General features: G+C 60.7%; 1 protein-coding gene across 11 annotated transcripts in view; it reads right to left on the minus strand.

Annotated features, from left to right (window-relative positions):
• RAP1GAP (RAP1 GTPase activating protein) overlaps positions 1-22950 on the minus strand; it is a 186946-nt gene that overhangs the window by 11593 nt on the left and 152403 nt on the right. For 8 of the 11 annotated variants that reach the window (XM_074933969.1, XM_074933965.1, XM_074933967.1 and 5 more), the window contains 11 exons: positions 21107-21190; positions 20070-20170; positions 19704-19833; positions 18909-19064; positions 17240-17311; positions 16689-16775; positions 16024-16164; positions 11513-11644; positions 6943-7020; positions 4132-4241; positions 3323-3436 (listed from right to left, as the gene is read on the minus strand). In XM_074933969.1, the coding sequence (XP_074790070.1) occupies positions 3323-3436; positions 4132-4241; positions 6943-7020; positions 11513-11644; positions 16024-16164; positions 16689-16775; positions 17240-17311; positions 18909-19064; positions 19704-19833; positions 20070-20170; positions 21107-21190 (1205 nt within the window). The remainder of the gene's footprint in view (positions 1-3322; positions 3437-4131; positions 4242-6942; positions 7021-11512; positions 11645-16023; positions 16165-16688; positions 16776-17239; positions 17312-18908; positions 19065-19703; positions 19834-20069; positions 20171-21106; positions 21191-22950) is intronic. The other 3 variants (XM_074933960.1, XM_074933963.1, XM_074933962.1) reach the window with 3 other exon arrangements.

Consider the following 22950-nt stretch of genomic DNA (forward strand, 5'->3'; position numbering starts at 1 on the left):
TGTGGGCCCCTGACTGAATGAGGGAGGCAACCTAGTGACAGAGGATGTGGAAAAAGCTAATGTACTCAATGCTTTTTTTGCCTCTGTCTTCACGAACAAGGTCAGCTCCCAGCCTCTGCACTGGGCAGCACAGCATGGGGAGGAGGTGACCAGCCCTCTGTGGAGAAAGAAGTGGTTCGGGACTATTTAGAAAAGCTGGACGAGCACAAGTCCATGGGGCCGGACGCGCTGCATCCGAGAGTGCTAAAGGAGTTGGCGGATGTGATTGCAGAGCCCTTGGCCATTATCTTTGAAAACTCATGGCGATCGGGGAAGGTCCCGGACGACTGGAAAAAGGCGAATGTAGTGCCCATCTCTAAAAAAGGGAAGAAGGAGGATCCTGGGAACTACAGGCCAGTCAGCCTCACTTCAGTCCCTGGAAAAATCATAGAGCAGGTCCTCAAGGAATCAATTCTGAAGCACTTAGAGGAGAGGAAAGTGATCAGGAACCGTCAGCATGGATTCACCAAGGGAAAGTCATGCCTGACTAATCTAATTGCCTTCTATGACGAGATAACTGGCTCTGTGGATGAGAGGAAAGCGGTGGACGTGCTATTCCTTGACTTTAGCAAAGCTTTTGATATGGTCTCCCACAGTATTCTTGCCAGCAAGTTAAAGAAGTATGGATTGGATGAATGGACTATAAGGTGGATAGAAAGCTGGCTAGATTGTTGGGCTCAATGGGTAGTGATCAATGGCTCCATGTCTAGTTGGCAGCCAATATCAAGCGGAGTGCCCCAAGGGTCGGTCCTCGGGCCAGTTTTGTTCAATATCTTCATTAATGATCTGGAGGATGGCGTGGATTGCACCCTCAGCAAGTTTGCAGATGACACTAAACTGGGAGGAGAGGTAGATACGCTGGAGGGTAGGGATAGGATACAGAGGAACCTAGACAAATTGGAGGATTGGGCCAAAAGAAATCTGATGAGGTTCAACAAGGACAAGTGCAGAGTCCTGCACTTAGGACGGAAGAATCCCATGCACCGCTACAGACTAGGGACCGAATGGCTCGGCAGCAGTTCTGCAGAAAAGGACCTAGGGGTTACAGTGGACGAGAAGCTGGATATGAGTCAACAGTGTGCCCTTGTTGCCAAGAAGGCCAATGGCATTTTGGGATGTATACGTAGGGGCATTGCCAGTAGATCGAGGAACGTGATCGTTCACCTCTATTCAACATTGGTGAGGCCTCATCTGGAGTACTGTGTCCAGTTTTGGGCCCCACACTACAAGAAGATGTGGAAAAATTGGAAAGCGTCCAGCGGAGGGCAACAAAAATGATTAGGGGACTGGAACACATGAGTTATGAGGAGAGGCTGAGGGAACTGGGATTGTTTAGTCTGCAGAAGAGAAGAATGAGGGGGGATTGGATAGCTGCTTTCAACTACCTGAAAGGGGGTTCCAAACAGGATGGATCTAGACTGTTCTCAGTGGTAGCTGATGACAGAACAAGGAGTAATGGTCTCAAGTTGCAGTGGGGGAGGTTTAGGGTGGATATTAGGAAAAACTTTTTCACTAGGAGGGTGGTGAAACACTGGAATGCGTTCCCTAGGGAGGTGGTGGAATGTCCTTCCTTAGAAGTTTTTAAGGTCAGGCTTGACAAAGCCGTGGCTGGGATGATTTAGTTGGGGATTGGTCCTGCTTTGAGCAGGGGATTGGACTAGATGACCTCCTGAGGTCCCTTCCAACCCTGATATTCTATGATTCTATTATTCTGTGATCCAGCAAACCACATGCACCCCCCCCGAGATTCAGCACTCCCCTATGCACCCCAGATACACTGGGATGTGAGACCCAGCACGCCCCCTGCATCCCACCGAGACCCAGGGCAATGACACCCAGCACCCCTCCGAGACACAGGGAAGTCAGACCCGGCAACTCCCGTGCATCGCCCCGAGACCCAGCACCCCTCTATGGCCCCCCGACACACAGGGCAATCAGACCCAGCACCCCACCTGCATCCCTCTGAGATATGGCAGTGAGACCCAGCGCCCCCTCCGGTACCTCCCAGACAGAGGGCACTGGGACCCAGAACCACCCTAAGCCACCCCTGAAGACACCCCCTACACCCCCCTGAGACACTAGGCTGTGAGACCCAGAACCCCTCCTTTACCCCACAAGACACAGGGCAGGGAGACCCAGCACCCGCTCTGTACCCCTCCAAGACACAGGGCAGTCAGACCCAGCACCCTCCGTATCCCTATGGGACACAGGGCAGTGAGACCAACCACCCCCCGTACCCTCTGAGACACAGGGCAGGGAGACCCAGTACCCCCCGCCCCCCGCACCATCCCAATACACAGGGCAGTGAGTCCGAGCACCCCTCTGAGACTCAGGGCAGTCAGACCCAGCACGCCCCTAAACCACTCCCCGAGACACAGGGCAGTCCAAACCAGCAAATCCTGTGCATCCCCCCGAGACCCAGTACCCTCCTAGGGCCCCCCAACACACAGGGCAGTCAGACCAAACCGCCCCTCTGCATCCCTCCGAGATATGGCAGTGAGACTCAGCACCCCCCGGTACCCCCCAGACACAGAGCACTGAGACCCAGCACCCCCCTAACCCACTCACCAAGACACCCCATACACTGGGATGTTAGACCGAGCAACCCCCTACACTCCCACCCCAAGACATAGGGCAGCGAGACCCAGCACCCCCCTGCATCCTCCTGAGATATAGCAGTGACACCCAGTACCCCCCTGTACCCCTGCAAGACACAGGGCAGTCTGATCCAGCAACCCACATGTACCCCCCCCAAGACGCAGCACTCCCCTATGGCCCCCAGATACACTGGGCTGTGAGACCCAGCACCCCTCCGTATCCCTCCAAGAGACAGGGCAGTCAGATCCAGCACCCTCCCTGTGCCCCCGCACCCCGAGATACAGGGCAGTCAGACCCAGCACCCCATTAACCCGGCCCCCAAGACACAGGGCAGTGATACCCAGCACCCTCCAACATGTCCCACCCTCTCCCTCACCCACCCTTGGAGAGACAGGGCAGTCAGACCCCTCATTGGCTGCCCCTGGACAAGTCTCTTTCCTGTGTCCCGCTCATGGGTGCCCAGAGCCCTGCAGCGGGGCTGCGTCCGGACCACCCTTTGATGGGCATTTTCAGAGCAGAGCAAATGAGTGCAGATCAAATGGAAAGGACCCTCTGCCCCCCGGCCCAACGCCTCTGTGTGGGAAATGCTCCACCCCTCTAAATATTGCCCACGTGTATATTGCTCTCTGCCCACAGCCCATTAGGCTCCCTGGGAATCCCAGCCCTGGGCCAAGGAGGAACTGACCTGTTCTTCATGGTGGGCATCTCTGGAGAGCTCTGGTTGGACGAGTTCTCCGACTTGGGCTCCTGGGACACGTGGCCGCTGTCAGGTGTCTTCTGGGGGCCTGCTGTGCTCTCCCTGTGAGAGGCACCAGGGACATACTTGGGCCAGGGCAGGGAGAGCCATGCTAGCTGCTGGGCAGCTCTCATCTCCAGCTGCCCTCGCAGGGGGCACCAAGATCTTCCAGCCCATAGCACGGCAGGGCTGGATTGGTGACTGGTGTCCCTGTCCTCATGCCTGGTCTCCCCTGGGCTCAGTGCCAGCCGCGGTGCAGCACAAACCCCCGGTGTGGCCAGGCTGGCCTGGGCCTGGCAGTGCGGGAGCTACCGCTGCTTGGCGGCATCCCCACTCCCCTCGGGGTCTAATCCAGGCTGAATTCCAGGTGAATTCCAGGAAGCTGCCCTCAGGGGGAGAGCACATGCCCAGCCCGTCCTGCCCCTGGCAGTTTGACCAGGGGCCAGGCGTGTCTGCTGGGAGCAGCCTTGGAGAGACGGAGCCGCATAGCGAGGTGCCACAGTGGAGGCTCTCTGTGCTCACTGGGGCGGCCCCTCCCTCCTCCTCCCCATCACCGCTTGGGGCTCTGCTTCCCTGCCCCCACTGTGCCCTGTCACCCAGCAGGCTGCCTCCCCTTGACACGGGTGCAGCACCACGGGGCTGGGGCAGGGCAGGCAGGAAGGACCCAGCTGTCTCTGCCTGGGGGTGGGAGGGTGAATGGAGCTGGTCCTCCCTCTTGCAGGTCTTGGCGCCCCTGCTCCTCCCCTCGCTTCACCCACCTTTTCTCCTGCACCTCCTGGATGTTCTCGATGCCGATGGCGCTGCTCCGCCTGGGGCTGAAGGGCCCTGATTTCTTCCAGGTTGGGCTCTTCCCAGGAACAATCAGCGACTGGAAAAGATTTGATCCCATCAGCCAGACAGTCCTGGGAAGCCCCGACTCCCTGCGGGGCACTGCCACCCTCCCAGCCCCCCACAGGGGCCCAAGCTGGGGTGGGTTGGACTTGGACCAAGGGCAAAACCAAACTGGAGCTGGAGCCAACCCAGCAAAGGGCAGGCGCCCCCATCCCAAGGGCTGCTCCCCCTACAGCATTCGCCAGGGCACCAGAGTCCCCTGCTTAGCCAGGTCCCACGGTTACTGCTCACACACATCTACCACTAGGGAGCCCTGTGTGCCACCAACGCTGGGCATCAGGCTCAGGGCCTCCTCCAGCTGGAGCCCCATCAGAGCGCCAGGGGCTGGGTGGAGAGGAGGAATTCGGCGATGACTCTGCCCCATCACGTGGTGCCAGCTGCTAGCCATGGGGCAGAGACCGGGGCTGGGCCGGGCTGATGGGGTCTGGGGGCCTGATGCTATTGGGGAGTGAGCGTCTGTCCATCTGGAGAATGCTCAGCACTTGAGGGGCACTGCTGGGGTGCCTGCACCATGCCAGAGGGGCTGGAGGGGCAGCACCTCGCAGACAGCGTGGCCTCTCAGCCGGGCTTCCTGACATGGGGAGAGGTGACCCGTGCCTGTGGGGCACTCCAGCACAGCTTGAAGCAGTCACAGCCCTTTGCAAAGCCCTGTGCCCACCTCTGGCACCTTTCACCTGAGGATCTCCAAGCACTGCACGGACTGGAATGAAGCCCTGTGAGGAAGGTACCGTCACCCCTCTTGTACAGGTGGGAAAACTGAGGTACAGTGAGAGGATGTGACAGACAGGAGAGGAACACAGGAGTCTGCACTCCCATGCTCCTTGCTCTAACCAGGGCCATGCACGGCGGCTGTGTCCATAGCTGGATCTCTCCTTGGAACCAGCGACGCTGGCTGGGGGCAGGGCGGGGAGCAGTGGGGGTCAGGCCAGGGGCCAGTCTGGATTGACCCCAGTTATGCAGATCAGAGTGCAATGAGCAGAGGAGCTAGCCCAGCTGGGGACCCAGTCGTGTCAATGAATTAACATTTGCTAGCCCCCGGCCAAGGTGAAGGGAAGGTGTGGGGCCACATAGGAACAAGCAGGGCTGGGCTGCGGGCACCTGCCTCCTGCTGGCTTCTCAGTGGGCAGAGGGCGGTCTGCACTGGGGTTAGCCCGAGCGATCTATGCCAAGAAACTCCTCTGGAATCAGCTCAGCTCCAGTGAGCTCAGCTACACTGCGGCATAACTCTCCCCGCCATGGCCACGCAGGCTGAGCCGGGGGCTTGTGGCACTGCAGGGGGCTGGGCTGTGCTGCTCTGTGAACACCTTCCCCGTGGATAGCAGGAAAACGTGTCTGTCCTTCCAGGCACAGTGGGCATGGTAGGAAGCTCTGGCAGACTGGCACCACTGACCGCTAGCTGCATCCTCACTGAGAGGACTTGCGGTAGCAGCTGACGAGTGATGCTCACTCAAGCTGTAGTCTGTACCCACCGGGTCAGCCACGGCACGGCGTGTATGGAGGGAGAGGGAGGAGTGTGACGAAGTGGGAATGTTCTTAATGTTTTCTCTGAATACTGGGTGGGTGCCTCAGTTTCCCCTATGCATTTCTTAAGTATCTAGGGGTGGCGGGATAAGGGTGTGTGATTGTTGCAGAGCCTTAGAGGGCCAGTGTGATGGTGTCTGCACAGAGAATGGCCGACACCCTGTCTCCTGATGGCCTGGGCCCTCCCCTGCAAAGGGGCCAACTGAAGGTGTTGGAGAACAAAGAGATCAGGTGGCCTCCTGGCCTGGGAAAGAGACAAAGGCCAGGGGAGGGGCTGGAGAGTTTCAGTTTGCAGCTGGCTGGGAAAAGGGAGGGAGACCCAGACCTGGGCTCTGGGCTCTGGGCTCCCTACCCCTATGATGGACCTGACTGAGGGATCCTGTTCTCTGCACCTACAAGCTCTGTTTTAGACCATGTTCCTGTCATCTAATAAACCTTCCATTTTACTGGCTGGCTGAGAGTCACGGCTGAGTGCGGAGTTGGGGTGCAGGGCCCTCTGGCTTCCCCAGGAGCCCCGCCTGTGTGGACTCGCTGTGGGAAGTGCATGGTGGGGCAGGGGAGGCTGAATGCTCTGAGGTCAGACCCAGGAAGTTCGAAGCTGTGGAAGCTTCTTGCCCTGCAGACAGGCTGCTCCCAGAGAGGAGGCTCCCCCAGAGTCCTGCCTGGCTTCGTAGGGAGCAGTTCCAGAGCATCGCCCAGGGACTCCGGGACAAGGGGCAAGGCTGGTGAGAACACGAGTTCACTCTGCAGTGAGGCCAGGCCCGGGCAGAGGGCTGGAAGGGGAATTGCTCCATTTTGCCAGGCCTGAGGAGAGGAAAGGCCCTGAGCTGTGAGGAAGGGAGGCAGCTGCAAGGGCTGGACTCTGCAAGGCGTGGAAGGCGGCAGGACCAAGGGTCTTTGGGGTGCCAATACCCAGGCAGGGGTGAAGGCAGCAGGTGCCATGGAGGCTGACACGCCTCTCTCCCTACCCGACGCCCCAAACTGCCCAGCCGGGATGCCCTTCATGCTGGGATGGCAGCCAGGCCCAGCCAGCCAATGTCCCCACCACGGCCCAGCTACCCCATTGCATGTACAGGGCTGGCTCCAGAGAGGAGAGGGGTGCAGGGAGGGGAGGGAGGGAGAGAGAGAGAGAGAGAGAGAGAGAGAGAGACATCAACCTCTTCTATGGTTCCTATCCCTATGGCGCTGCCTCGACGTCCGCACCTACTTGGCGCTTTTCCAGGGACAAGCAATGACTGGTAAGCGGACAGAGGAGAGAAGCAGAGCAGGGTGGGGGGAGAAGAGAGGGGGGAGAAAAAGAGAAGAGAGTCATGCAAAAAAAATGGCTTGACCATCATAACAAAGGGCTCGTTAACAGCACCCTGTAGCTGCCCGTCGCTGGATGCGCATGAGGGTGTCATGGAGGGCTATGCGGGGAGACACTGTACCTGTGGTGGGGATCCCCACTGAGCAGCTACTGGCGCTGGATGGTTGATTTGGAGTTGGCAGCTCTCATGGGAAGGTCTGAGGGGGAGCTGTGGAACTTGCACAGTGGGGAGAGAGGAGGGTGGGTGGGGAGCAGCTGGGAAAGGGGGCAGAGCTGCATGACACAGCAGAAAGGGGGCTAGCTCAAGGCAAAAGCAAATTCCTCCTTGCACCCCGCCCCGGGCAGGTCAATCTCTCACAACTGGGGAAACAAAGGCACAGAGGAGGCCATGGTTTGCCTAAGGCTACACCACAAGTCAGTGTCTGAGCCAGGGATAGAACCCCAGACTGCTGGCACCTCTCCTTCCCTGAGGCTCAGCCAACGATCCCTGGGCACCAGGGGGCTCAGCTCCTGCTGTCCATGGCTTCCCGTAGGAATAGGGTGACCAGATGTCCTGATTTTATAGGGACAGTCCCGATATTTGGTGCTTTTTCTTATATAGGCACCAATTACCCCCCACCGCCGTCCCGATTTTTCACATTTGCCATCTGGTCACACTACGTAGGAGCAGGAGCCCGTGCTGGGGGACTGGCCATTGCCACGCTCAGCACAGCCATGGAGCCCGGCATTCCAGAGCAGTAACACCAGCAGGCAAATTATCCACCCTGAGGGCGGCCCAGTCTCCTTCCCCGCCAAACTCTGAGGCCTAGATCCTTCTTCGGAGGCACATGCACGTTTAATGCAAACAAGCCCTCTTTTGCCCAGCGCGCCCAGTAGCTGGCATGTCCCTTGCATCCCTCAGACATTGTCTGGCTGCCGCCCTCACCGAGCTGAGCCAGGGCCACCACTGGACAAGGGGGTAGCCACACAGGAGGGCAGGAAGCTGGGTGCTGGATTGTAAACTGAGCTGGAGTGCAGTTCAGCAGCATGGCCACACGATGACGCCAGCACCTAAGAGCTTGGCAGCGGGCTGGTTCTGAGGACTGGGTGAACTCACCCACATCCTGAAGCTAGTGCTTCCTCTTCCTGCTCCCGGAGGGGATTGACACCGGTGCTTTGCCCTTCCCTAGCCCCTTCCCTCCGGGATCTCCATGCACTTTGCAGGCATCGATTAATATGCCTCACAGCCCCCACTCTCTCCCTGGAACAGATGGGGGAACTGAGGCACAGAGCAAGGCTATGACTCACCCCACGTCACAGAGCCAGTCAGTGACAGAGCTGGGCAAGGAACCTAGGAGTCCTGACTCCCAGTGAAGCCAGTGGCAGACCTTCCACTGTTTTCACTGGGGCAGGGGCAGTGCCACTGCAGGGATGGCAGAGCCATGGGACCCATGTGGGCCCACCCCTTCCCCTCACCCGCTCCATGAAGACACTGCTGCAAACAGAAAAGGAGGACTTGTGGCATCTTAGAGACTAACCAATTTATTTGAGCATAAGCTTTCGTGAGCTACAGCTCACTTCATCGGATGCAGCAGTTTCCACTGAATGCATCCGATGAAGTGAGCTGTAGCTCACGAAAGCTCATGCTCAAATAAATTGGTTAGTCTCTAAGGTGCCACAAGTCCTCCTTTTCTTTTTGCGAATACAGACTAATACGGCTGTTACTCTGAAACCTGTCATGCTGCAAACAGCAATGTTTCCATGGAAATAAAGGGCTGGTCCTGGTCCTGAAGGTCGGAGTCCAAGGAGACCTCCCACCAAGGCCTCCCAGGCCCACCCTACCTCCAGCACACACAGGAATTCGCAGCCTGCTCCTTTGATTTAAATGGCAGCTACATTTCTACGCAAATGAAGTGCAGCCCTTGGGCTCTTGGTGGGTTGCCAAGGCAGTCCTGGGTTACCCATAGCCTTGGCCTGTTGGAAGAGGTGAGGGCGGCCCCTCCCTTGGACCTGCTCCCTGCCTCCAGGTCTCTGTTGGCCAGCCACCAGCTAGGCAGTAGTGCAATGACCAAAGATCCTCCTGGCACCTCCCTGGGAATGTTGCGAGGCAGGATCCCACTGCCCCCACGAGCTCTGCACGGGAACCATCCCCCATTGCCCTTCCTGCAATGAGAGAGGGGCTGGACAAGGCCCCCCTCTGTGGTGCTGGAGCTCTGGCTGCATCGAACGGAAGGGGGAAAGGACAGGTGCGGTTGTATGGCTGTGGGGGCACAGAAGGGAACAGGTGGGAGTCGGGGGGTCAGAGGGGACTGGGTGGGGGCTGGGACAGAGGAATGGGGGGTTTCACTGTGACAGTCACTCATGTGCCAGAGAAGGACCCCAGGGCCCACACATGTTTTCCCATCCTCAGCGAGTCCAGGCTCCGTGCTGCCTGATGCTGCCCTGCAGGAGGCTGAAGGGTCGGGGGCAGGCTGGGGGGCCCAGCACTGAATAGGGAGGAGTGGGGTGGGGAAGGCAGGGGCAGCAGGGCTGAGGCAGAATTAAAGCCAGGCACAAGGAGAGGAAATGGGAGGCCCATGGCAGTGAAGTGAGCAGGGGGGCCCACAGGGAGGAGGGAGAGAGAGATGCGGGGAGGAGGAATGGGGGTGGGTCAGGGTGGAGCTGGGATGGAGCACAGAGCAGGGAGTGGGGTCAGGTTGGGGGCAGGGCTCTGAACAGGGGGTGTGGTCAGAGCTCACAGCAAGAGGTGGGCCCAGAGTAGAGGCAGGGTCAGATGCACAGGGCTTGGAGCAGGGGGTGGGGCTCAGAGCAGGGGGCGGGGCTCGGGGCAGGATGGGGTCAGAGAGGCAGGGCTCAGAGCGGGGGCGGGGCTCGGGGCAGGGGGGGTCAGACAGGCGGGGCTCAGAGCAGGGGGCGGGGCTCGGGGCAGGATGGGGTCAGAGAGGCGGGGCTCAGAGCGGGGGCGGGGCTCGGGGCAGGACGGGGTCAGAGAGGCAGGGCTCAGAGCGGGGGCGGGGCTCGGGGCAGGGGGGGTCAGACAGGCGGGGCTCAGAGCAGGGGGCGGGGCTCGGGGCAGGACGGGGTCAGAGAGGCGGGGCTCAGAGCGGGGGCGGGGCTCGGGGCAGGACGGGGTCAGAGAGGCAGGGCTCAGAGCGGGGGCGGGGCTCGGGGCAGGGGGGGTCAGACAGGCGGTGCTCAGAGCAGGGGGTGGGGCTCGGGGCAGGATGGGGTCAGAGAGGCGGGGCTCAGAGTGGGGGCGGGGCTCGGGGCAGGATGGGGTTAGAGAGGCGGGGCTCAGAGCAGGGGCGGGGCTCGGGGCAGGATGGGGTCAGACAGGCGGGGCTCAGAGCAGGGGCGGGGCTCGGGGCGGAGGGGGTCAGAGAGGCAGGGCTCAGAGCAGGGGCGGGGCTCGGGGCGGGGGGGTCAGACAGGTGTGGCTCAGAGGGGGGGCAGGGCTCGGGGCGGGGGGGTCAGACAGGCAGGGCTCAGAGCGGGGGCGGGGCTCGGGGCAGGACGGGGTCAGACAGGCGGGGCTCAGAGCAGGGGCGGGGCTCGGGGCGGGGGGGTCAGAGAGGCGGGGCTCAGAGCGGGGGCGGGGCTCGGGGCAGGATGGGGTTAGAGAGGCGGGGCTCAGAGCAGGGGCGGGGCTCAGGGCGGGGGGGTCAGACAGGCGGGGCTCAGAGCGGGGGCAGGGCTCGGGGCAGGATGGGGTCAGACAGGCAGGGCTCAGAGCGGGGGCGGGGCTCGGGGCAGGATGGGGTCAGACAGGCGGGGCTCAGAGCAGGGGCGGGGCTCGGGGCGGGGGGGTCAGACAGGCGGGGCTCAGAGGGGGGCAGGGCTCGGGGCGGGGGGGTCAGACAGGCGGGGCTCAGAGCGGGGGCGGGGCTCGGGGCAGGATGAGGTCAGGCAGGCGGGGCTCAGAGCAGGGGCGGGGCTCGGGGCGGGGGGGTCAGACAGGCGGGGCTCAGAGCGGGGGCGGGGCTCGGGGCAGGACGGGGTCAGACAGGTGGGGCTCAGAGCGGGGGCGGGGCTTGGGGCAGGGGGGGTCAGACAGGTGGGGCTCAGAGCGGGGGTGGGGCTCAGGGCGGGGGGGTCAGACAGGCAGGGCTCAGAGCGGGGGCGGGGCTTGGGGCAGGGGGGGTCAGACAGGTGGGGCTCAGAGCGGGGGCGGGGCTCAGGGCGGGGGGGTCAGACAGGCAGGGCTCAGAGCGGGGGCGGGGCTTGGGGCAGGGGGGGTCAGACAGGTGGGGCTCAGAGCGGGGGCGGGGCTCAGGGCGGGGGGGTCAGACAGGCAGGGCTCAGAGCGGGGGCGGGGCTTGGGGCAGGGGGGGTCAGACAGGTGGGGCTCAGAGCGGGGGTGGGGCTCGGGGCGGGGGGGGTCACACAGGCGGGGCTCAGAGCAGAAGCAGGCCCAGCAGGGGTGTGGGGATGGTCACACTCACTGTGCCCGCGGTTTTGGCCATGTCCGGGTTGCTGTGGCCGAAGCTGCCGCTGTGGCTGGTGGACACCGTGTTCTGTTTCTTGCTGCTGAGGCCCATGGCATCCATGGACTGGCTGCGGCTGCGGATCACGCGCTGGAAGGGAATTCAGTCACTGTCACTCGCTGCCAGCCCACAGCCGCCGGCCATCCCTGGGCCCACGCACAGAGCTGCAGCAGGCTGGCGGGGAGAGACACTGGGACATGCTCCGGGGAGCAAGGAGGCGGTCGTGGGGAGCAGAGCCTGAGACAAACCCCATCCCCCAACACTGGGCTCCCCTGGACAAATGGCAGTGGGTGGTGGCATGCGCTGGGCCTGCCACCTTGAGCATGGGCTATGCTGGGTGGGACTGGACCACGAGCCTGACCCTGGCAATGGAGAACTCTTTATGCTCCAGAAGAAGGCAAAAGCCCCCTTCCCACTAATGTACGTAGCAAGGGGTGCTCATGGTGGGCCAAGGGGTTCCTGCCTGACCCCTGCAGCAACCAGCTGCTGTCCTATAGCCTGAGAATTGATAACCTGCCGCCAGCCTGCGTGACTGGCTGTGGGATGACCCACTCACTGGATGTGGCCTATGAGCCCAGGCAACTCCACACAGTGACTTCTCGCCTCGAGAACAGTGAGCTCCTAGTCGCTCCCCAGGACCCTCCCACTGTCCCCACTCCCCAAGGTACCCGTCTGCCTGCTGCGCAGGTTGGGCATCTGCAGGAGGGGCAGCGTGTTAATGGTGCCTAGATCTTGGCCCCAGGACACTTTTTTGGACTCTAGAAACCTGCATGGTTGGGGGACAGCCGAGGCCAACAACCCCAGTACTGATGGCCCCACACGCTGCCCCCGCAGCACAGAGAGCGTGAGCAGACTGGAGGGGCATTGCCCAGCTGTGGGGGACAGTAAAGCTGCCCACTCCCTGTTGCAGGCTTCCCAGTGCTTGTACCAAGGTCCCAGCCCAGTGCCAGCCCCATCCGAGCAGCTCCTCTTCCCAGCCCCGTCCTAGGGCGCCTGCCTTTCCCCGACACCTCCAGCTGGGCTGGGGCAGGCTGGCAGCAGCTGGCTCAGCGCTGGGACCGGGGCAGGGAGGAGATGGGGCAGATGGCACATCCAGCTCCTGGCCTGGGGCTGTAACTAGCAGAAAGGACCACTGCACACTTCAGTTCACTTGTACGTCCTTGGGGGGATGCTCAGGACTTGGCTGGCACAGCCTGGGACATGTTTCACTTTCCTGTCCCAGCAAACAAAGGAACCCACAAGCCAATGCGGCTAGTGCTGAGAGCAAGGACTGGCACCAGGACTCCTGGGTTCCACTCTCAGCTCTGGAAGGGATCGTGTCTAGTGCTCAAAACAGGGCACTGGCAGCCAGGACACCCTCCACGCTGGAAGGGAGTAGAGTCTAGGGCAGCCAGGACTCCTGGGTTCTATTCCCAACTCTGCCTCCCTGTGTGACCTTGAAGAAGTCACCTAGGCTGGTGTTTTCAAAGCTGTGGTGATCCCCTGGGCATTGGGCACCCAACTCCTTCAGCCCCTTTCAACCCTGCAGCCACAACCTCCCAGTGCTCTGATCCCCCTGTGTAGGAGTGACCCCACTGCCCAGAGGGCTGCGATCCTTCTGCTGGGCTTGCCTGGAGGCAGGTGCCATGGCTGAGCCCTCACGAAGGGCTGTTTGCCTGGAGGAGCTTTTGCTGCAGCAGGGTGAGACAGGTGGCAGCGTGGGGGGCTGGCTGCCAAGCAGGGCAGCCGGGCGCGCTGCCAGACTCCGCCCCAGCTCCAATGCTGTGCTTCATGGTGAGTGCCACATGCAAGCACCATACCGGCGGGGTGCCAGTGCCATGCAAGGGGAAGACTCAGGCAGGTGCTTGCCAGCCAGGCTGGGAGGGAGACAGACGTGGGGAGGGGGGAGACAATGGGAGTCCTGCTTATTAGTGCCCCCTGCTGGCTAATATGGGGAGCTGCGGATGTGCCTGAGAGTCAAGGGAAGACACTACACACCTCACCGCTAGTCTGCAGCCACGTCCCCTCCCCGTCCTTGGCTAGGTCTGTCCCTATGCCAGGGGGCATGCAGGAGATGGTGCAGCTCCCATGAACCCGCTTAGTGCAGGCTAAGGCCTGCGGGCCAGAGCCAGATTCACCCTCGTCCTCTGTGGATTTAGGGCTTCCCTAAGAGCTGACATTCCCCTTAGGTCCCTGGGGAGCAGCTGGACACACTTCTCTATCCCACCCCTCCAGGCCAGGTCAGCAGGGCTGGGCAAGTCTGTCTGCGCCCCATGCGTCACAGCGCTGCTGGGAACTTGGGTGTGCCCCCTGGACCGGGCGGGTAGGAGCAAGAGTCCCCCGAGGTGAGACCCAGACAGCAAAACTGATGAGCAAACTCAGCACACCAGCTACTCACAGGCAACTCTGCCAGGGGGAGCATTGAGCCCTCTGCAGAGATGGCTGGGCCACCAGGTCAGCCTGTGATGTTGCACTCCATTTGATTTTATGAAAATATGCTAATGAGTGTCAATATAATATTACTAGACTATGCTCCATGCAAAAGGTCTCCTGTAAAGTATCATTACAAAGCTTATAATCTATTGAGTGCGGTCATCCTATTTGTATAAATGTATCACTCTTGTATCTGAAACTAGAAATATGAAATATAGCTCTGAGGGCCTACTGTAATTATGCAAAGTGTGGGCCATTAATGGTGGTTTGGAATCCTGATGGCTCCCATCAACTAGGACCATTCGTTGTAGATGGCTGTTTACTTGCAAGCCTTCCTGGGAGTCAGGCTGGGAAGAATGAAGGCTTGGGGGGGGGTCTCACAGGACATGTGACCATGTCACCTGGTATTGGAATCCATCTTAAACCTGGTGCTTTTTCATTGAGAAGGAGGGTTGGGGACCCAGAGAGACAAAAGATTCCTGCCTTGTGCCAAGGGGGTAGAACAGAACAAGGGGGTGGAACATATAAGGGAGTGGAACAGAACAAAGGAGGGTTCAGTCATGAGAAATCACCTAGTTACCACCTGAGCTGGAGCTAACAAGAACTGTACCAGGGAAAGAATTGGGCCCAGACTAGGAAGGAGTCCAGTCTGCGAAAGAAGCTTATTGGAACATCTCTGAGGGTGAGATTTTATCTGTAATCAGTTTCTTCATGTATTAGGCTTAGACTTGCGTGTTTTGTTTTATTTTGCTTTGAAACTTACTTTGTTCTGTCTGTTATTACTTGGAATCACTTAAATCCTACTTTTTATATTTAATAAAATCACTTTTGCTTATTAATTAACCCAGAGTAAGTGATTAATACCTGTGGGAGCAAACAGCTGTGCCTATCTCTCTCTCAGCGTTATAGAGGGCAGACAATTTATGAGTTTACCCTGTATAAGCTTAATATAGAGTAAAATGGATTTATTTGGGGTTTGGATCCCATTGGGAGCTGGGTGTCTGGGTGCTAGAGACAGGAGCACTTCCTAAGCTCTTTTCAGTTAAACTCTCTGCAGCTTTGGGGGATGTGGTTCAGACCTGGATCTGTGTTTGCAGTGTGTCTGGCTCAACAAGGCAGGGTTCTGGAGGCCCAAACTGGCAGAGAAAACAGGCTCAGATGTAGTCTCAGCACATCAAGTGAGAGTGCCAAGGAGGTTTCTGTGATCGAACCCGTCACACAGCCTACAACAGAATGGCAATCCTCCCCTAGCCCCTTCCATGCGGGGAACCCAGAGGCCGGTCAGCACGCTGTCCCCCTTTGACAGATGGGGGAACTGAGGCAAGGTGGGGGAGTGACTGACCCACAGTCACACGCAGAACTGGGAATAGAACCCAGGACTCCTGCCTCCCAGCCTCTGCTCTCACTATTGGATTCTACTACATCCCTTTAAGGCAGAGCCCTACAACTGTGGTGTGTGCCCACCTAGGGTGGCACGGAGGAACTTTGGGATGAGCGCAGTGGGGCCCTGGCCAGCCCTCATGGGGGGTGCAGTTGGAGTGCCACGCAGCTCCCCTCCGCCCCCAGGCTCCCAGCTCTGCTCCAGCAACGGCCCCAGCCCCCGCCTCACCCTCAGCCTTCTCCCTCAACTGTGGTCCAGCCATGGCTTCCGCTCCTGGCCCTGGCCCTAGCCCTGCCCCCACATGAGGCTCTGCTCCCAGCCCCAACCCCAGTCCTGCCCCCAGCTTCAGTCTCCGGCCCTGTTCCTGGCCCCAGAACCACCCCCCAGCCTCTGCCCCCCCACCCACCCACCCACTCAGGAGCTGTGGCCCTGCTCCTGGCTCTGGCTTGCAAGGGGGTTGTGGGGGGGGTGCAAAGAGGGGTAACGGGGGGCATGACTGAAAAGTTTGGGGACCACTGCTTTAAGGGATAAAAGTGTGGGTTCCCCCTGCCCTCCAACACATGCCTAGATCTTCTGTCTTCTTCCCAGTTCTCTGAGCTGCCACACAGCTTCCCAGGCCTTGGCAGTCCCTGGCTGGAGAGCTGCACTGCCAGGGACTGTGCCACGCCCCTCTCACCTTGAAGGACTCGAAGAAGCCCCCGCTACCCCCGCTGCCGTTCTCCAGCTTGTCCTCGTCCCCGCCCAGGCCCATCATGGACTGGCTGTTAACATGCAGCTCCTCGTACAGCGTCTCCAGCAGAGCTGCCCGCGTGCGTTCCTGTGGCAGGAGGGGCACAGGGGGTGTTAGTGACATTGGAGGGACGGGCTGGGGGCACTAGGGATCAGAAACAAAGGGGGCAGAGGGAACTGAGTACTGCGGGGAAAGAGGACGAGTTGTGATTCTGCCCCTGGCTCCTGCTCGGTGCCCGGCTGTCGGTCCTGGAGAGCGGGGCCATCCCCAGGAGCCTTTGGCACGTGCTGCCCTGCCACAGAACCAGCGCAGTGCCTGTATCCTGGGCCCGGCGTAACAACTGCATGCAAGTATGCAGCGAGGCACGGCCCTGGCCCTGGCCCCAGCGCCGACGACCAAGGGCACCGTCTCGCCACCCTTGCTCCCAGAGCCCTAACGCGGGCCCTGCAGCACATTGGCTCTCACAGGAATGAGGGCTTGTGGATAGACAGGTCGGGCCAGAATGAGGCAAGGGGCAATGGGTGAGGGGAGGACAGGTGCTGGGCATTGCTGGGGGGGCTAGGGAGGATGCCAGCTCAGAACGCAGCCCCGGCACATGGCTCCTGACCCACCTCCAGCTTGGCAAACTTCTCGGCTTTGTAGCAGGCGTACTCGGCATTGATCAGCTTGGTCAGCAGGAACTCCTGGAAGTCAAGGCCCTGCGGGAGGAGAACCCCATGTCAGTCTCTGCCTTTCCCTCAGGAATGAGCTTGCCAGGCAGCCAGTATCCGCCAGGGCGACTTGGAAGCGGCTGAGCACCCCCTGGTGGTGGGACTAGCACATAGCAGGAGGAAGCTCCACCCAACTTGGCTCTGGCCTTGGCCCCGCCAGCCCCAGAGTTCCAGGCATTACCGCAATGGGACAGGGCAGTAACCAGCAGACTCTATGGCTGGCTGCCCAGATCCCTGCTCTGAGGCCTCTCTGGGCTCCCTGTCCAGAGCGAGCGGCATTCCCAGCAGAGAACGTGACTCCCGCAAGCACACAGCCCCGGCCAGCCTGGTCTGGAAGTGCAGATGGACGAGCTGGCCCCAGGAAGCTCCCTGGAACTCGGAAGTTCAACATGTCCCCTCTGGGCAGGTCAGTGCCTGCCTGGGGCCAACAGCTGGCCCTCCTCGCCTCTCACCTTTCTGAAGACGGCTGGGTCAGGCAGTGGGGGGCCAAAGAAAGGCACATCGTCCCGGGCTGTGACAGAGACCTGCAAGACATGGCGCTGTGAGCCCCTCCTCTGCCACGCGCTGCCAGGCCAGTGGGTACGTCTAGACAAGGGAGGGCCCAGATGGGGTGGGCAGCTCTTTCCTTCAGGGCCCCCTGCCTTGCACCACTTACTGGACACTGGGGTGTCTTCATGGCACAGGGGAATCACCCGCCCGACAGCCTGGGCAGGAGCGCTGGGGCCTGCTGGTGCCCGGGAGCATCCCTCCGAGAGGTACGCCTGCCGAAGAGCTCACCTCCCCGCCCCGCTAGGCTGTGCTGAGCAGCGTCCTCCAGCCCCCTGACGATGGGCCCAGCCCTCTGGCCAGGACTCTGCGGCACGTGGTGACAGCAGTGCTGCTGCCCCCAGAGCTGCCATCTCCCCAGATCACTCGGACCAGGGGCTCAGCATTGAACCAGGGCCTTCCACTTCAGGTCCACGGAGTGTCCTTGGGTCAGCGTCAGCCTGACTCCGGGTTCAAGCACCTCATGCCCAGGCCATGCGCTCTGGACAGGGCTCCCCCTCCTCCAGTGAGCATCCCAGGGCAGCAGTGATAACACCCATGCTTCATCTCGGGACTCACATGATCATTAGCCCCAAGAGGAAACTGAAGCACAGAGAGACAAAGGGACTGGCTCCATATCACACAGTCAGAGGCAGAGCAGACACAGAACCCAGGAGTCCTGACGACCGGCCCCCTGCTTTCATCCCGAGACCCCACCCCCCGCCCAAAGCCAGGAACAGAACCCAGGAGTCCTGACGACCGGACCCCTGCTTTCATCCCGAGACCTCACCCCCCGCCCAAAGCCAGGAACAGAACCCAGGAGTCCTGACGACCGGACCCCTGCTTTCATCCCGAGACCCCACCCCCCGCCCAAAGCCAGGAACAGAACCCAGGAGTCCTGACGACCGGCCCCCTGCTTTCATCCCGAGACCCCACCCCCTGCCCAAAGCCAGGAACAGAACCCAGGAGTCCTGACGACCAGCCCCCTGCTTTCATCCCGAGACCCCACCCCCCGCCCAAAGCCAGGAACAGAACCCAGGAGTCCTGACAACCGGCCCCCTGCTTTCATCCCGAGACCTCACCCCCCGCCCAAAGCCAGGAACAGAACCCAGGAGTCCTGACGACCGGCCCCCTGCTTTCATCCCGAGACCTCACCCCCCACCCAAAGCCAGGAACAGAACCCAGGAGTCCTGACGACCGGCCCCCTGCTTTCATCCCGAGACCCCACCCCCCGCCCAAAGCCAGGAACAGAACCCAGGAGTCCTGACGACCGGCCCCCTGCTTTCATCCCGAGACCCCAGCCCCCGCCCAAAGCCAGGAACAGAACCCAGGAGTCCTTACGACCAGCCCCTATCTCTAACCTCTAGGGACTGTCATTCCCATATTAACAACCTTGTGCCCCATTTCTGAGTGTCATGGATTGCTTCCCATGCCCAGTGCTCTGCCCAGTCCTGTTCCCTCAGCTCCCAGTCTCTAGCTGGGAGCTGGTCTGTGGCCCAGCCCCTGCCCTGTTAGTGCCCTGGTAACTCGGTGGTGCTGCACCCATTGGGCTGGGTCCCTGGCGGGCTGCGAGCAGGCCCCTGGGCATGTGCTCACCTTGTAGAGCGTGCTCTCGGAGCAGGACTTCTCTGCCTGCACCACGATGTAGGCATGCAGGAAATTGGAGGCGATCATGTCCGGCACGAAGGGCGTGTTCTCGTCCTGGAAGACGATGGCCACAATGTCGTTCCCGATGTGCCGCTTCCTCTGCAACTGAGCGCAGCGGGGAGGGCGTCACTCCCGCGGCCCCAGCCCCGTGCCAAGACAGCCAGGCCCAGCGCGGGTCGAGGAGGGGAAGTGGTGGGAGATAGAGCAGGGAGACTGGGAGCTCAGTGAGGGGCAGGAGCATGGACAGGCTAAGCCAGAGGGATGGGGGATCCCCTGGCTGCCCCTTGTCAATACCCCACCTCCCCTCTGGCCCGAGTTAGGGCCTCGGCACTAGCGAGTGTCTCTTCACTCCAGTGGGGGCTGGGGCTGGGTTAGAGCTCAAGGGGAGCAAGCCAGGGGCTGCGTGGGGGGTGCGGGAGGGGGCTGGCTTGGGGCAGAACCACTTGGGATGGGAGTCACACTGGTCACAGGGACTGCGTAGAAAAAGGGTCACAGGCGGGTGCATGAAGAGGGTGTGCACATGACGGCTGAGGGGCTGTGCAGGGCTGTACTTTAGGTGTGTGTACACGTGTGTGCCCACATGTGCAGACCTGCATGCCCACATGCAGCCCCTGCCAGGGGCTGGGGTGCAAATGCAGGTCTGGGAGGCTGCGTGGCACTGTACTTTAGGGTGTGTATAAACGTATGTGCCTATGCATGTCTGTGCGCAGCCCCTGCCGGGGGGGCACTGCAGCTCTCTCCTACCTGCTGGGCGTCACCCTCGGTGTAGGGCAGCTTTGTGGACACGTGGAACATGATCTCCTTGCTGCGGAAGGTGCAGTAGACAGATTCTGTTCCCGTCTGGCCATGGGTCACGTCCAGCCCCCCCCGGAACCTGCCATCAAAGAGACCCAGGCCTCAGGCAGACGCCCACCCCGCCCTGTCCCTCCACTCCCAAGGAGCCTGGGACAGCAGCTGCAAGGCCAGGCCGATCTGTCCTGCGGAGACCTACTGGACGGGACAGCGAGTGGCACAGGCTTAGCAGAAAGGGGCCAGAGCAGCGCAGGGGACCAGCCTCCCTCCTCTCCACACACAGGCCTGGCAGACCCAGGCTGGCAGGAGCTCGCTCACCCCTTGAAATCCTGCAGCTGGACTTTCTGGCCCAGGAAGTTGAGGAACTCCACGAACGCCGGGCTCTCCTCGGTGGTGCCGAACAGCTCCTCCTCGGACGTCTGCAACAAGGCCAGCAAACCAGAGGAGTTAGGACAGGGCCGGGCCCCCTGCCCAGCTTAGCATGAGCCCAGGGCTGTGCCAGGTTGAGGCCTGTCCATACAGCCTGGCTGGAGGGAAGCTGAGTCTGTGAGGGGGGGCAAAGGAGCCCCCAGCGGAGATGGCGCTTGGAAGGGAGCAGGAGCAAAGAGCCTCTGCTGCGGCCAAGCTCCCCCCAAGTCTATGCCGTGAGCTGAGCTCTGACCCGCAGAGTGAACCCGCAATGCCCCTGCAGCACCTGCCGATTGCCGTGCCTGCAGAGAGCATGGCAGCCCCTGGGGCCCAGTTCCGGGGAGCAGCCATCGCAATCCTTCATCTGGTGCTGTCGCAGCCCCTAACCAACAGCCTGTATGTTTACCCAGCTTCGGGGTTCTCCCCATTTGTCTGGTGGGGAAACTGAGGCACGGGGACATGACTTGTAAAGGGTCACTGGGGAAGCAGGGAACAGAACTCTCCAGACTCACAGTTCCCAGCCTTAACCATTAGGTGGTGCTCTTCACCTCACCCCAGCCCCGGTAACAGAACCAGGGCAAACACTATGTAGTCAAGGGTGTGGTTTAGCTGGATAGTCCCAGCCATGGCTCCTGAATCCACTATAGCTCTTGGCAAAGCAAATGGGCCGTGGCTGTGCTCAGATGAAAGCAGCTGGGAGGGTGGGATGCCAGGGAGACGTCCCCGGTGGGTTCAGGCAACCCAGTTCCAGCCGCTTTTGCTCACCAACGGCCATGCTGAGCTGGAGCAGTAGCTGGAAGGTTGGGGGCTCCTGCCCCCGCCGCAGGCTGCTTGTCAGAGGGGAAAGCCAGGGGTGGAGACTCACAGGCTGGGGTAGCCCCAGCTCCCTGTGGGATTGATTCACTGTCCCAGAAAGCCCAGCCCCCACCCCACGGAGACTGACCCACCTGGCCCAACTTCTGGTAGATGACGCCGAACTTGAAGTGATTGCTGAGGACGTGCTCGTCGAAGGTGACGATGAGACGGGAGGCCTGGGGAGACGGGAGAGGCTGGTTACATCCGGCTGCCAGGAACCGCTGCTCCCTCTGAGTTGTGACGGGGACCCGCCCTGGTAGGACTCACGATCCATGCAGGGCAGGGTTGCTGCATGGGGCGGGTTCCTCTCAGGGTGGCAGGTGTGGGGTGTGAGGTGTGGGGCAATGCAGAATCTGGATTTCAGGAGGGGCGGTCTCATGATTTCAACATTTCTTCCATCCCAGAATGAAAACAACATTTGAAATTTCTCACAAACCAAAATTCTGAAAGAAAATTCATCTGGGGCCAATCGAAGCTCTGACAAAATCTAACCCTTCCCTTTCCAGCACCACTTTCTGCCCTATTTTTATAAGATACGACGCTCAAAAATAAAAAAAAACTGGAAGGAAAAGTTGTTTCAAAATGGAAACCTGAAAAGCTGCGTTTGGAAAAGATCAAAATGGGACACTCCGAATGGGACGCCCTCAGCCCTGCATGGCACCTCCAGCCCCGCACCCAGCAAGGACGCCCCACACCTGGCAGGACGCCCCCAGCCCTGCAGACAGCACTTCATTTCCATCTGGAAAGGAATTTACCAAGGCGAGATGATTCCATGGAACGTTTGCTGTCTCTGAACTGGCATTTCCAGTGGAAAAACGTCCCATTTGAAAATTTCCTCCCAGTGGCAGGTGGGTGAGGGGAGCCCTCAGAGCAGGAACAAGCCGCACAGACAGGGACTGGGCCGGCTCTAACAGGCTTTTTCCATCTCTGAGATCTAGGACTCTGGTTCTTGTCCCCACCTGGCGCAAGCCCAGGCCCCTCACACAGCTCTGTGTGAACTCCTAGCACAGCGACCAGGAACCCCCACAGAGCAGGGCCCTGGGGGCAGGGGACCCACGGAGCAGAGGGCGCCGGGTGCAGCCAGGACCTGAGCTCTTTTCCAAATCCGGCCCTTTATGCCTTCATCCACATGCAGTTACCCACAGTGCTCTTCTGCCTGTCAGCAGACACAGGATGGAACCAGAGCTCTGGGATATGTGGCGGGAAGGGGGGTCTGGGAGTCACCCAGGGATAGGGTGACCAGAGGGCAAGTGTGAAAAATCGGGTTGGGGGTGGGGGTAATAGGTGCCTATATAACAAGAAGCCCCCAGAATCAGGACTGTCCCTATAAAATCGGGACATCTCCCAGGGATGCCCCTCTCTTTCCTGCTGGCTGGGGAACCAGAGTGCTTCCTGGCATCCCCCCCCTTGCTGCAGTGGACTTCAGATATGTGCTGTGGGAGGGGTGGACTCTCCCAAGTCCCAGGGCTTCCTCTGACCCCCCACCCCCAACCCAGAGGTGGGAGTTTTGCCATGGAGCAGCAGGACCCCGGCCCAGCCCAAGACAGAATGCCCTGAGCTGAGCGCTCTGCCAGAGGCGAGCTCCCAGCAGGAGCGGCCTTTCCACACAGACCTGCTTTTTGGGGTTGCGCTTCACCCCACCATTAACTGCAGGTGCAAATCCCACCCGTCAGTGCCTGGGCACCGGGGACGCCTCAGCACTGGAGTCAGGGGGCAGAAGGAAGCCAGCCCTGTTATAAACCCAGCCGGTGAGGTGAGCCCCTGGGACGGGGGTGCCTCTCCTGTGAAGCTCCTCTAAACCCCTGGGTGGGGCTCTGTGCTGGGCCGGGAGCACCCTGAGAAAGGCTCCCTGGTGAGGCTTGGCGGTGCCGCTTCTGGCCACTGGCAAACCTGGCAAAGGAGCCAGCCAGGGTCAGGTTTGGGGCTAAAGCTGGAC

Source organism: Natator depressus, chromosome 18 (assembly GCF_965152275.1).
Source record: "Natator depressus isolate rNatDep1 chromosome 18, rNatDep2.hap1, whole genome shotgun sequence".
Classification (NCBI taxonomy): Eukaryota; Metazoa; Chordata; order Testudines; family Cheloniidae; genus Natator; species Natator depressus.